This window comes from Eurytemora carolleeae, unplaced genomic scaffold (assembly GCF_000591075.1).
Source record: "Eurytemora carolleeae unplaced genomic scaffold, Eaff_2.0 scaffold1011, whole genome shotgun sequence".
Lineage (NCBI taxonomy): Eukaryota > Metazoa > Arthropoda > Copepoda > Calanoida > Temoridae > Eurytemora > Eurytemora carolleeae.
The window spans coordinates 6-10,746 of record NW_019396898.1 but is presented as its reverse complement, the minus strand read 5'-3'; the positions used below and the strand labels follow the sequence as shown (position 1 = coordinate 10,746).

Genomic DNA, 10,741 nt, shown 5'->3' with positions numbered 1-10,741 from the left:
AATCAAATACCTTGATATCTTCACTTCTTTTTTAATCTTATTAGAACATTCGCAGTTTTCCATTTTCAGATTTCTTCTTTAAAAAAAAAAAAAAAAAAGGAATAAAACATGATCTGACATTTCGACACAAAATCAATGAAAACAACTTAAAAAAATGTATTAACAATTGTAAAAAATCATAATAAAAGTACATAGTTCCTAATATAATAGTTAAGAAACATAATACGTGATGAAAGTAAAAAATATGTATTTTGTTTGTTTAATCATGATATAATCTTGATGATGGTATTGATTAGAATATTATCCCTGCTATCCGTGATCAGATTCCTCTCTGGTTCTAGGATTTTATCCTCCAGCAGTCTCTCCAGCTCTACTCTTAGCTCCTAAATAAAAGGGACTACTTATGTGATTCACAACAGTAATAATAATAACAATCTAAGCCTATAACTGAGCAACATGGAAAGAATTCGTTCTTTCTTTTCTTCATCTCTTCTGCATATATTCCCAAGTCACTTTAAAGAGTAAACGATTGGAAATTATCAATTTTTAAATAGTAAAGCTATGCAATCTTTGGTCATTCACATCGGGCGAAGGTTTAAAGGGTTAATAGGATTGAGGCTTGTCCTTCTGTGAGATGGTAACATGAAATTAGGTCAACAGTTCCTTTAAGAAATATTTTCTACTTCATTGTACATACAATCTCAACTAAAAAAAAGTTTTTATAAACACCACTATTTCTTAAATTAATCATTAATACTGAAGAAAGTTGGGAAGATGTTTTCTTTACTTACTTTATTATACATGAGAGTGTTAATGACTGAACTTAGAGAAGAAAACAGAAGAAAATAGTTTTCATTCAATTATAAACTTTAAAACTATTTTTCTAAAACTGTAAGTCTTTAAAAAGTATTTAATATCCCTTCTAACCCCCACCCCCTCTATTTCAAAAAAGGTCGTTAATATCATTCAAGTATAAAATATTTAAAAATATATTTTGAATATTCATGACAAAACAAGTCTGGCGAAATAATAATTCATTTTTAACATTTTAAAAAACATAATATTTTAAAATCCTCGTATAAACATATCATGATCTGAGTTAGTTTCCTTTTTATCAGCAAATAAATGTTGTCTACATTTTTATTCTCAACGTTTCCTTCTTTCATGCGTTGTTGAATGTTGAGCCTGGCAGAATATATACGCAAAAACGACGCATAACTATTCAAAAAGTATGCGAAACCATACGTGTTGTAACTTGTTTTGATCGCTTTTAAATTTTTTATTTCTTTAGGAAACAGATATTGCAAAGTTTAACATAATATAGTTTCAAAATCTTGGAAGCTTAATTCTTTTTCTTTTTTTAAAACGATCCTGAGCTGGGAACTTTAGAATGGGATACCTTTAATCCCGACTGCTTAATCCAAATATCCAATGTGGAAACTTTTAATTTCTTGCTTAATCCACTCTTTTTTGGATATAGTACAGAACAATCAAAAACCGGTTTTTCAAAACTAGAGAGTCCCCCAAAGTATATTAATCTCAAATGGCGCGCAAAACTTCAAATTTCCCGGCTTCTGATACGCGATTCTGATTGGTTAAATTTTATACACTTTTCAGGATACAAGTCCAAGATTAGGTTAGTCTCGAAATTAAGAAAAGGAGAGGATCAAGCATTGATCTCGATATCCACTATTCTTAACTTCCCAGCTCTGAACGATTAACACAACACTTTTGTATAAATACATATATCCCTAAACGTCTGATTAATAAAAACTCCGGTTACCTTAAGAATCTCAGCAATCTGTTGTGTGTCACAAACAAACTTGATCCAGCCTCGCTCCAGTCCAAGGACGTATTCTCCACGCTCCCGGGATATCTCTAGACCTGTTCCGCCAAACAGAACCATCGGTATCATTGGAACCATGCTCACCTCACGGACAAACAGTCGACTTGTCTTCACCTTCAAATCAAATCAAATCAAATCAAATCAAATCAAATCCCAGCAGGAATAGGGTTAAATAAAGAGGGTCTTTAAAATTTGTTGCTGTAGACAAAATATGATAGCAATTATTTTATTTGAATGATAATAATAATAAATATAATCATGATTGATTATAATATCTTTAAGGAAAATACCTGTTGCGGTTTGTTTGTACTTGACTTCAGGAGTTAGAACTTTAATTATATTAGGATAAAGAGCAGCTGATAAAACTGCTGCTACAACTCTAAACAGTATTATAGAATTAAGAGCGGTAGATGAAACTGTTGCTACCACTATGAGCCAAAGTAAAGTATTGTAAAGAGCAGCTGTTAACAACTCTAAACAAGATTGAAGAATTAAGAGCAGCTGATAAAACTTATGCTACAATTTTTAACACAATAAAATGATGAAGATCGGTTAATAAAACTGCTCCTGCCCCTCTTAACAATGCTGCTCCAACCCTAAATAAGATTAAAGGACAAAGAGCCATTGATAAATTGCATTAACCATTTTTAATAATGGCGCAATAATACTTAAAATTTACTAAAAATATTTTTAAATAGTTATAAGTTGAAAAGCAAAATGGCAGCTTACATCGTACAACCAACCTGTAATTCTCGTTGAACATATTAATCTCTGGACCGGTTAGAGCCACTACTGCGTCTGCGCCACCCTTGCCCCGGGCAGCTCGATCAAAATCCCGCATTTTTACATTTCCTGAAGTACAGTGGTCACTGGTCAGCATATATATCATTACAGTGTTTGTTACTTAAACGGTGATAAATTACAATTTCAGTCCCTTATAATGTATAAGTATATACACCGAACACTCTTTATCATATATATATATGTCAGCCTCAGTATTATATCACCATTTCAGTAAACGATTTTGTAATGATATTTATATGCTAACCACGGTACAAAATACAGAGGACTTACCAATCAAAACAGGGAGTTTAAAATTCATTTATTACCAGACGTTCAAAGTTTAAGGATATGAAATAATGAAAGACTAAAAACATCTTTTAACACTAACAGTAACAACAGACATAGGCATAAAAATAACTTTTTGGAAAATATTAAGTACAAAATAAGCTTGGAAGAAAACTTTTACTCTCAATTTTGGACGTCAATAATCAGCATTGTGGACTGATTCTAACACTTAATGACAAATGAGACTCTGTAATATAAAATTTACCTGGTATGAACCCTATGCTTGATAGCAGTTCAGCAAACTGATGCTTCAAGCTTGCTATCGTCTGCAAGGTTTTCTGACCTAGATAGTTCTCCTGTGCAAAGACCCATCCAGCGCGCTGACCAGACTCTGCAGCTTTGCACCAAGCCAGATAAGCACGCATTACGGTAATTTGATCACTTGCACATGCAACAAACCGATTTCGTGCTTTAGTCGCTGCTTCTCTATCTTTAAATGGGTTTGTGAAAGGAGAACGGTGGCTAAGAGCTGCAGCTATAGTTAAGGCGGAGTCCAGACAACGAAAAACAGCTCCAAATATAAGAATTTTTCCTACTCTGACATCTACTGGAAGCTGAGCAAGATGGTATCCTAGGGGTGTGAGATCTACTCTAGGATCTAGGGCTCCAACATCTTGAAGACGGGATATAGCTAAGGTGATTCCTTGGAGCGCAGGCGGTTCCAGGATATTAGAGAGAACTTGAGAAACCTCCTGGTTTGCGAAGCAGGGTAGGATTTTGATCCGTAGAACCATCTGTTCAAGGGGGATTCTCTGGATCTCAGGAACAGGATCCGTCCTGAAATTGTTTTCATATCTATACTCTGTATAGAGATGGAAACAGTATCCTGGTCTAACACGTCCTGCTCGTCCTTTTCTTTGTTTGGCATTAGCTTGAGATACCCAGACCGTGTCTAGGCTTTCCATATTCTTCTCCGGAGCAAACCTTCGCTCCTTCATTTTTCCAACCTCCAGAACAAAGACGCAGTCCTCAATAGTAATACTAGTCTCTGCCAGGTTGGTAGAAATCACAATCTTTCTCTGATCTAGTTTTGTTTTTGCAAACACCATGTTCTGTTCTTCACTAGTCAATGATGAGTGGAGAGGGACCAACTTAAAACCACTCTTTCCAAACTTACGGTGTGATGCAAGGTTCTCATGTAGCGTCTGGATTTCAGCCATTCCTAGAGAGCTAATTTTTAATCATAATTCAATTTAAACTAAACATTACGATAGAAGCCATGTATACACTATAGTTGGACATTGTACATTGTCCCTGCAATATATTTAGCAGGTAGGAAGACAAGTATGGATACCTCCTATGGAAGGACAAGGTTCCTCTAATATATTTACCAGGTAGGAAGACAAGTATGGANCAAGGTTCCTACAACATATTTACCGATTAGGAAGACAAGTATGGATCCCTCCTATGGTTGGACAAGGTTCCTCCAATATATTTACCTGGTAGGAAGACGAGTATGGATCCCTTCTGTGGAAGGACAAGGTTCCTCCACTATATTTACCAGGTAGGAAGACAAGTATGGATCCCTCCTATAGAAGGACAAGGTTCCTCCAATATATTTACCAGGTAGGAAGACAAGTATGGATCCCTCCTGCGGAAGAACAAGGTCCCTATTTCCTCCCTCTACGATGAAATTAAGAATATGCTCGATGAGCTCGAAGTTTATCTTCTCCGTATCCATCATAGCTAAAGTTCTAGCAACACTCTCACTCCAACCCATTTCAACCTTAAAAACAAAATAAATTTACTAAAAGTGACTGTTTGCGTAATTTCAAGTGAACCTCCATGCAAGGATGGCAATGTCCGATTCACAACGATACCCTTTAATTCTTGGTCTGATTAAGTATGAATTAGATATCATGTTATAATTTTGAAAACAGATTCTTTTCAATTGTGATTTCTCTTCAAAGTGACTTGCGCATTTCTACAACAGAAAAACATCTAGAAACTAAAATCATTACAATAAAACACGCAAACCTTAAAAAACGACAATATATTCCAGAATATTGACCAGATAAATGGTTCAATGGTACCAGAAATTGCCACATGTGCACGGAAGGTCGCTTCACATTAAGCTTTAAAGTCCCTTTGACTGCAAAATTTATCAAAAAAAAAAAAATAACTGTTACCTACCCTGTATCTATGAAAGATTTGTTTAGTAGAGCACTTTTCATCCGGATCTCTGAACAATTATAAATAATGTTAAATTTCATTTTGACGGAAAGTAATTCAAAAAAAGACAAATTTATTTTAATTATTAACAATTTAAGTTTAAATAAAAAACTTAATCAATATTAACACATCATTATCACTATTCGTATCTTTTATAATTCAAATTTCTTCATAAATCAGAAGCGTCTACTGGGGATATTGAGTTTAGGCACTGTAGATCAGCACTATTTACACAGAAGTTTCGACCTGGGCATTTAAAAAAATCTACATTTTTTATTATTTCATAACATTATCAATAAATTCCTAGGACGAGCAGGTTTAAAGTTCTCGTCATTTAGGAGCATTTCAGTTGTCAGCTCATCCATATCAGCATCCTGTTATATTGATTTCATGTTTTTCTTAAATTTGTCTTGAATTCGTGTTCATTCTTGAATTTGATGCAAGTAAGAACAAAATTGAGATAAATTCCATTGGATGATGATGGTGGCGTATGAATATGTAAGAAGAAATTATATCATAGCATGTTTTTTTGTTTATTCTTGAATTAATTTGAGTAAAGTATTTAAATTGGCGTAAAATTCACGCAACCTCTCACACATTCATACTATGATCATGTCTGTTATATTTGATTACCGCAATCAGAGGTGCAAGTAGGTGCAACTAATTTTTCTTTTAACCATTTCTATGACACCAACATTGTATTTTGCCATAAGTCTGGGTGCAGCAAAATGTAGCAAAAAAAATCTGCTTATCATCAAAAAAAAATGTCTTGAAAAAAAAATATTTTTTGAGGGTTCAAATATTTAAAAAAAAACTGAGTTTTAGTTCAATGGATATCAAACTTTTTCAAAATAATCTTTGATTGGTCACAAAGTAATGTGCTTAATTCTAAAAATATCGAATATAGTCTTCATGATTTTTTTTAACTAACATGTTAACCAGAAAATCTTAAATTTCTGACAAAAAATTTACATGACTTGACAAGAAGTATACCTGTGGGAGGGAAAAATAAAAAATATTTTTGATATTAAATGCATATTTCTACCAATTAGGATGTTTAAAATCGATATTAGTCAAAAAAAAGTGAAAAAAAGAACATTACAAAAAGTAGGTTTTGCAAGTTGCTGGACCACTGTGCATTGTCTTGAAAACGATCAAGAGCTTTAATATAAAAAGAAAACCCTATTATAATTTTGATTTAAAAAAAAAATTAAAATTGGGAAATGGTTGGCCTGGTCATGTTTAATAAAATGAAGGTTATAGTTTTTTAATATATACTTTTACTCTGGATATGGGCCGGGATCCCCAAAACCATTCTTTCAATTTGTGCCCATTTCTGGCCAAGTGTTAGTTTTGGAACAAATGTCCCCTGTAATAATGATAAAAAATAAAAGTTCAAAAGATTAAAAAAGATGTTTAAAAATGAACATTAATATCAACTATCAACTAGATAATTCTGACCTTTAAAATCTGCCTGTTCCCTTTGAAGAGTTCCTTATCTAGACCTCCTAGAGGGTTACGCTCCTGCCTCCTGGCGTAGGGTGAGTTCTCCTCCAAGGAGTACCTGGATAACTCCAGAGCCTGCTCCAGGTATATCTGCTGGACTGGGAAGGTTCGTCCTTTAAAAATTCTGCTTGTTAAGAGAGGAAACTAAACTATGTCTGACAAGTAATAGAAGTATGTGAACTATGTATTGATGTATGACACCCAATATGAATTGTCAATGTGTGTCATAATTTTACGGCCTGAAATTTTTGTACTCGACATGTGTATTAACTGAACGTCTTAATTGAATTCCTCGATGTACATCTTTAATTGAATTCCTTAATGCACGTCTTTAATTGAATTCCCCGATGTGCATCTTTAATTGAATTCCTTAATGTATGTTTTTAATTGAATTCCTCGATGTGCATCTTTAACTGAATTCCTTAATGTATGTCCTTAATTGAATTCCTCAATATACATCTTTTATTGAATTCCTCAATGTACATCTTAAATTGAATTCCTTAATGAACGTCTTTAATTGAATTCCTCAATATACATCTTTAATTGAATTCCTCAATGTACGTCTTTAATTGAATTCCTTAATGTACATCTTTAGTTGAATTCCTCAATGTACATCTTTAATTGCATTCCTTAATGTACGTCTTTAATTGAATTCCTCAATATACATCTTTAATTGAATTCCTCAATGTACATCTTTAATTGAATTCCTTAATGTACGTCTTTAATTGAATTCCTCAATGTACATCATTAATTGAATTTCTTAATGTACGTCTTTAATTGAATTCCTCAATGTACATCTTTAATTGAATTCCTTAATGTACGTCTTTAATAGAATTCCTCAATATACACCTTTAATTGAATTCCTCAATATACATCTTTAATTGAATTCCTTAATGTACATATTTAATTGAATTCCTCCATGTACATCTTTAATTGAATTTCTTAATGTACGTCTTTAATTGAATTCCTATATGTACGTCTTCAATTAAATTCCTTTATGTACGTCCTCAATTTGCGTCCTCATTGACCTTCTTCAATTCAAGTGAAAAGTACAAACATTATTTTTAAACACATGCAAAGAAAATGAGTCGATATAAAATCAGACGTACATTATTATAAAACTAACTAACTAAGTTAATTGTCAGAAAAATTTTCAATACTTCTAGATTTTCTAAGAGTAAATGCCATTCCTTTGTAAAGAGCTGGTTTTAACATGGATCTGTATAAACTGACGGGATTCAATGAAAATTGTTGCTAACAAATAAACCAGCTTTTTATAAAGGAATGGTGTTATTTATTCTAAAAAGTAAAATCAAATAAAATAAGATAGTCACGCCTAGCACCTCAAAAACCCTAACTTTTATTTCTCCCATTTATTTGTTTCTCCTCTATTACTGTTAGGAGTGTTGTTCATTGTTTTGGGTCGTTTTTGAAAATTTTTAATAAACCTACAATTTTACAACATTTTTCTCCTAAAAATTAGAAAAACTATCCAATGAACAATTTTAGAAAGATTTGCCAAATTTTAACTCTAAACCTGAAAGAAAATATAGCAAAACATGAACATAAACAGAATCAACCTAATGCACCTTAATAGTTGGAACACTTTTACCTGGAATTTCAAGAACAGGACAGTTTGTGAAGTAGGAAGAGAATAAATCTGCATTAAGGGTGGCAGACATCAAGACTAGTTTTAACTCAGGTCTCTACAATCAAAGGGACTGTAAATGTAATTTCAAAGGATCCTTAAAACCTGCGACTGATTAATGTTTGACAAACTTATTCTCATAAATCTACAAAAACGCGTTTAATTGTTGAAAACTATTTTTGTTAGCTATCTTAAGTTTTAAAATATTAATGTACACTTTGCAGAAAATATATGTTTTCTTTCTAAGTTTTGGAAACCTTTTTAAATATTCGGTTGTGTCAAGTTGTTGTGTTCAGGTCAAAATGTACAAAACGTACACACAGTATTTAAGAGGGATTCAAGTATATTTTAAAAATATTTCCCTTTTTCTTAGAAAAAATGCTAAAACTCTTCTGAATCATTATATGGGGGAAAATATTGCTGAATTAAAAACCTTTGAAAAATTTAGAACTAAAATCATATTTGATAAAGATAATCATTAATTATTCACCTTAGGCAAGGTATCTCTAAGAATCATGAGAAGAAAATCAGATTCCTCGCTTCTCTCGTGAACCTCGTCGACGATCACATGAGTGATCTCACCAAGGGTTGGATCAGACTCTAGTCTTCTGCACAGTTCAACCAAATAATACTATCATTATCATCATTATTTTCATTATTATCATTATCAATTAAAAACACAACAAAAAATATAATACTCTCAGAACACAAATCTGAACTGTTGAAAAAGAGAGATAATAAAAATTTCCTGATCCTTGAATGGCTCATCAAGTTTAGAATAAAAATAAGCGAAAGAAAGAAGAAAATAATTTGACAATTCTGCTTTGTTAAAAAAAAAAATCAGGAAATCTTATAGAAATGTTCATGACCTAGATCCGGATCCATATTTTCCAGTGCGGATCCAGGATCCGGATACGCATCAAAATTATATGGATCATAAGCATTGACTTGGAATGACTTAATTTTATTGCTAGATTTAAATTATTATTTGCATCATAACAGCAAACCAAGATAAAACATATAAAAAACAAAATTGATTTTAAAATTACTAATTTATTTTTGCAGATTTCCTTGAAACATGTTTAATGATTTCTATAATTATTGAATTTAAAAATAAAGCTTGCATTTCTCTTGGTTCCTTTTCAGAAATTAATAAGAGATGAATGAAATAATTGTTTAGATGATATAATGATTGGTTAATTTTATTTATTTGCTCATTTATTAAGTGCACTATCTACTGATAAGTTATTTGATTGATCTCTAATTAATCAATTTGTTTGATTAATTTGATTGATTATTTGATTGATTGATTTTTCCCTGAGAAGAATTCCTGTTGTACAGAAGAGAAGTCTAGTTTTACTGCTTTGTTTGCTCTCAAGTCTACAAGAAGAAGAATTATTAGTTTTAAATTCAAATTTCCCAATCATGTAATAATCCAATCAGATAAATTCATTTCAGCAAACCAAAGTTTAAAGGTTTATACAACAAAGAAATATTTCATTCTGCAACACGCATGCTGAATAGAAATTTATAATTTCTACTTGTGGCATCTCTATCAAAGTGGCATGCAGGATTTTTTGAAGCAGAAACAACGAAAATAATTTACAGATTTCCACACTTTTTGATGGAAAATCAACGATATCTACACCATCATTGCTAAAAAACCTTTGTTAAACGGACATGCCACTCTGTAAATGAAAGGCTTGATATTATGGCTACAGTCCATTTAAGTAGAATGAATAAATGGATCAAAATAAGCTAAAAATAACAAAATTATCTAATTCCTTTATCATTTTGCATTTTTCTCTACGAATAAAAAGTTTCCTTACCTAATATTATATCCTACAAGGTTTCCAACATTATCACAGCGTTCCTCCGCCACCCGCCCCGCCACACCTATGGCGGATATCCGCCGTGGTTGTGTGCAGACAAGATTACAAGGGGCGGAATTGTTCTCTAACCAGTCCTCTAGGATATACTGAGGAACCTGGGTAGATTTACCGCACCCGGTCATACCAGAGATAACAACTACCTGGGACCAAATACAATAAATAACATGATGTAGTTGAGGCAAGTAGACTTAGTTATACCACTTCTCTAGATCTTAAACATCAATAACTCAACACCAGGGAGTAAGGAATAGAAGGGAGATATAACTGACGCGGTTCGCCTTACCATATGATTATACATGCTTTGCAGACGGGTACTCCATTTGTATAAGTAAAGAAACTCTGTCGACTACTTTTTTCGATGAGTCTGATATTATTGAGAAGATTGACAAGATGAAACCTACAACTTATCCTGGAACTGACGGTATCACTTCCACAATACTCAAGGAATTAAAAAACAGTATTTGTAAACCTTTAGCCATAGTTTTAAACAAATCCTTGAATGAAGGCTATGTCCCTGAGGACTGGAGACTAGCCAATGTGACCCCAATT

The 10,741-nt window shown here is 32.6% G+C and overlaps 1 protein-coding gene across 1 annotated transcript; it reads right to left on the bottom strand.

The window, feature by feature from the left end:
* Positions 1-140: 140 nt before the first annotated feature.
* LOC111709899 (putative ATP-dependent RNA helicase DHX57) lies at positions 141-10,379 on the bottom strand (the record flags this gene model as incomplete). The annotated part of the gene is given in 12 exon segments (XM_023483838.1): positions 141-383; positions 1,784-2,225; positions 2,590-2,698; positions 3,180-4,136; positions 4,538-4,700; positions 5,108-5,156; positions 5,450-5,520; positions 6,608-6,765; positions 8,265-8,358; positions 8,791-8,908; positions 9,618-9,680; positions 10,130-10,379. Coding segments are annotated over 12 exon segments (2,594 nt in total), but the record flags the coding sequence as incomplete, so codon positions are not given.
* Between the last annotated feature and the right edge of the window lie 362 nt (positions 10,380-10,741).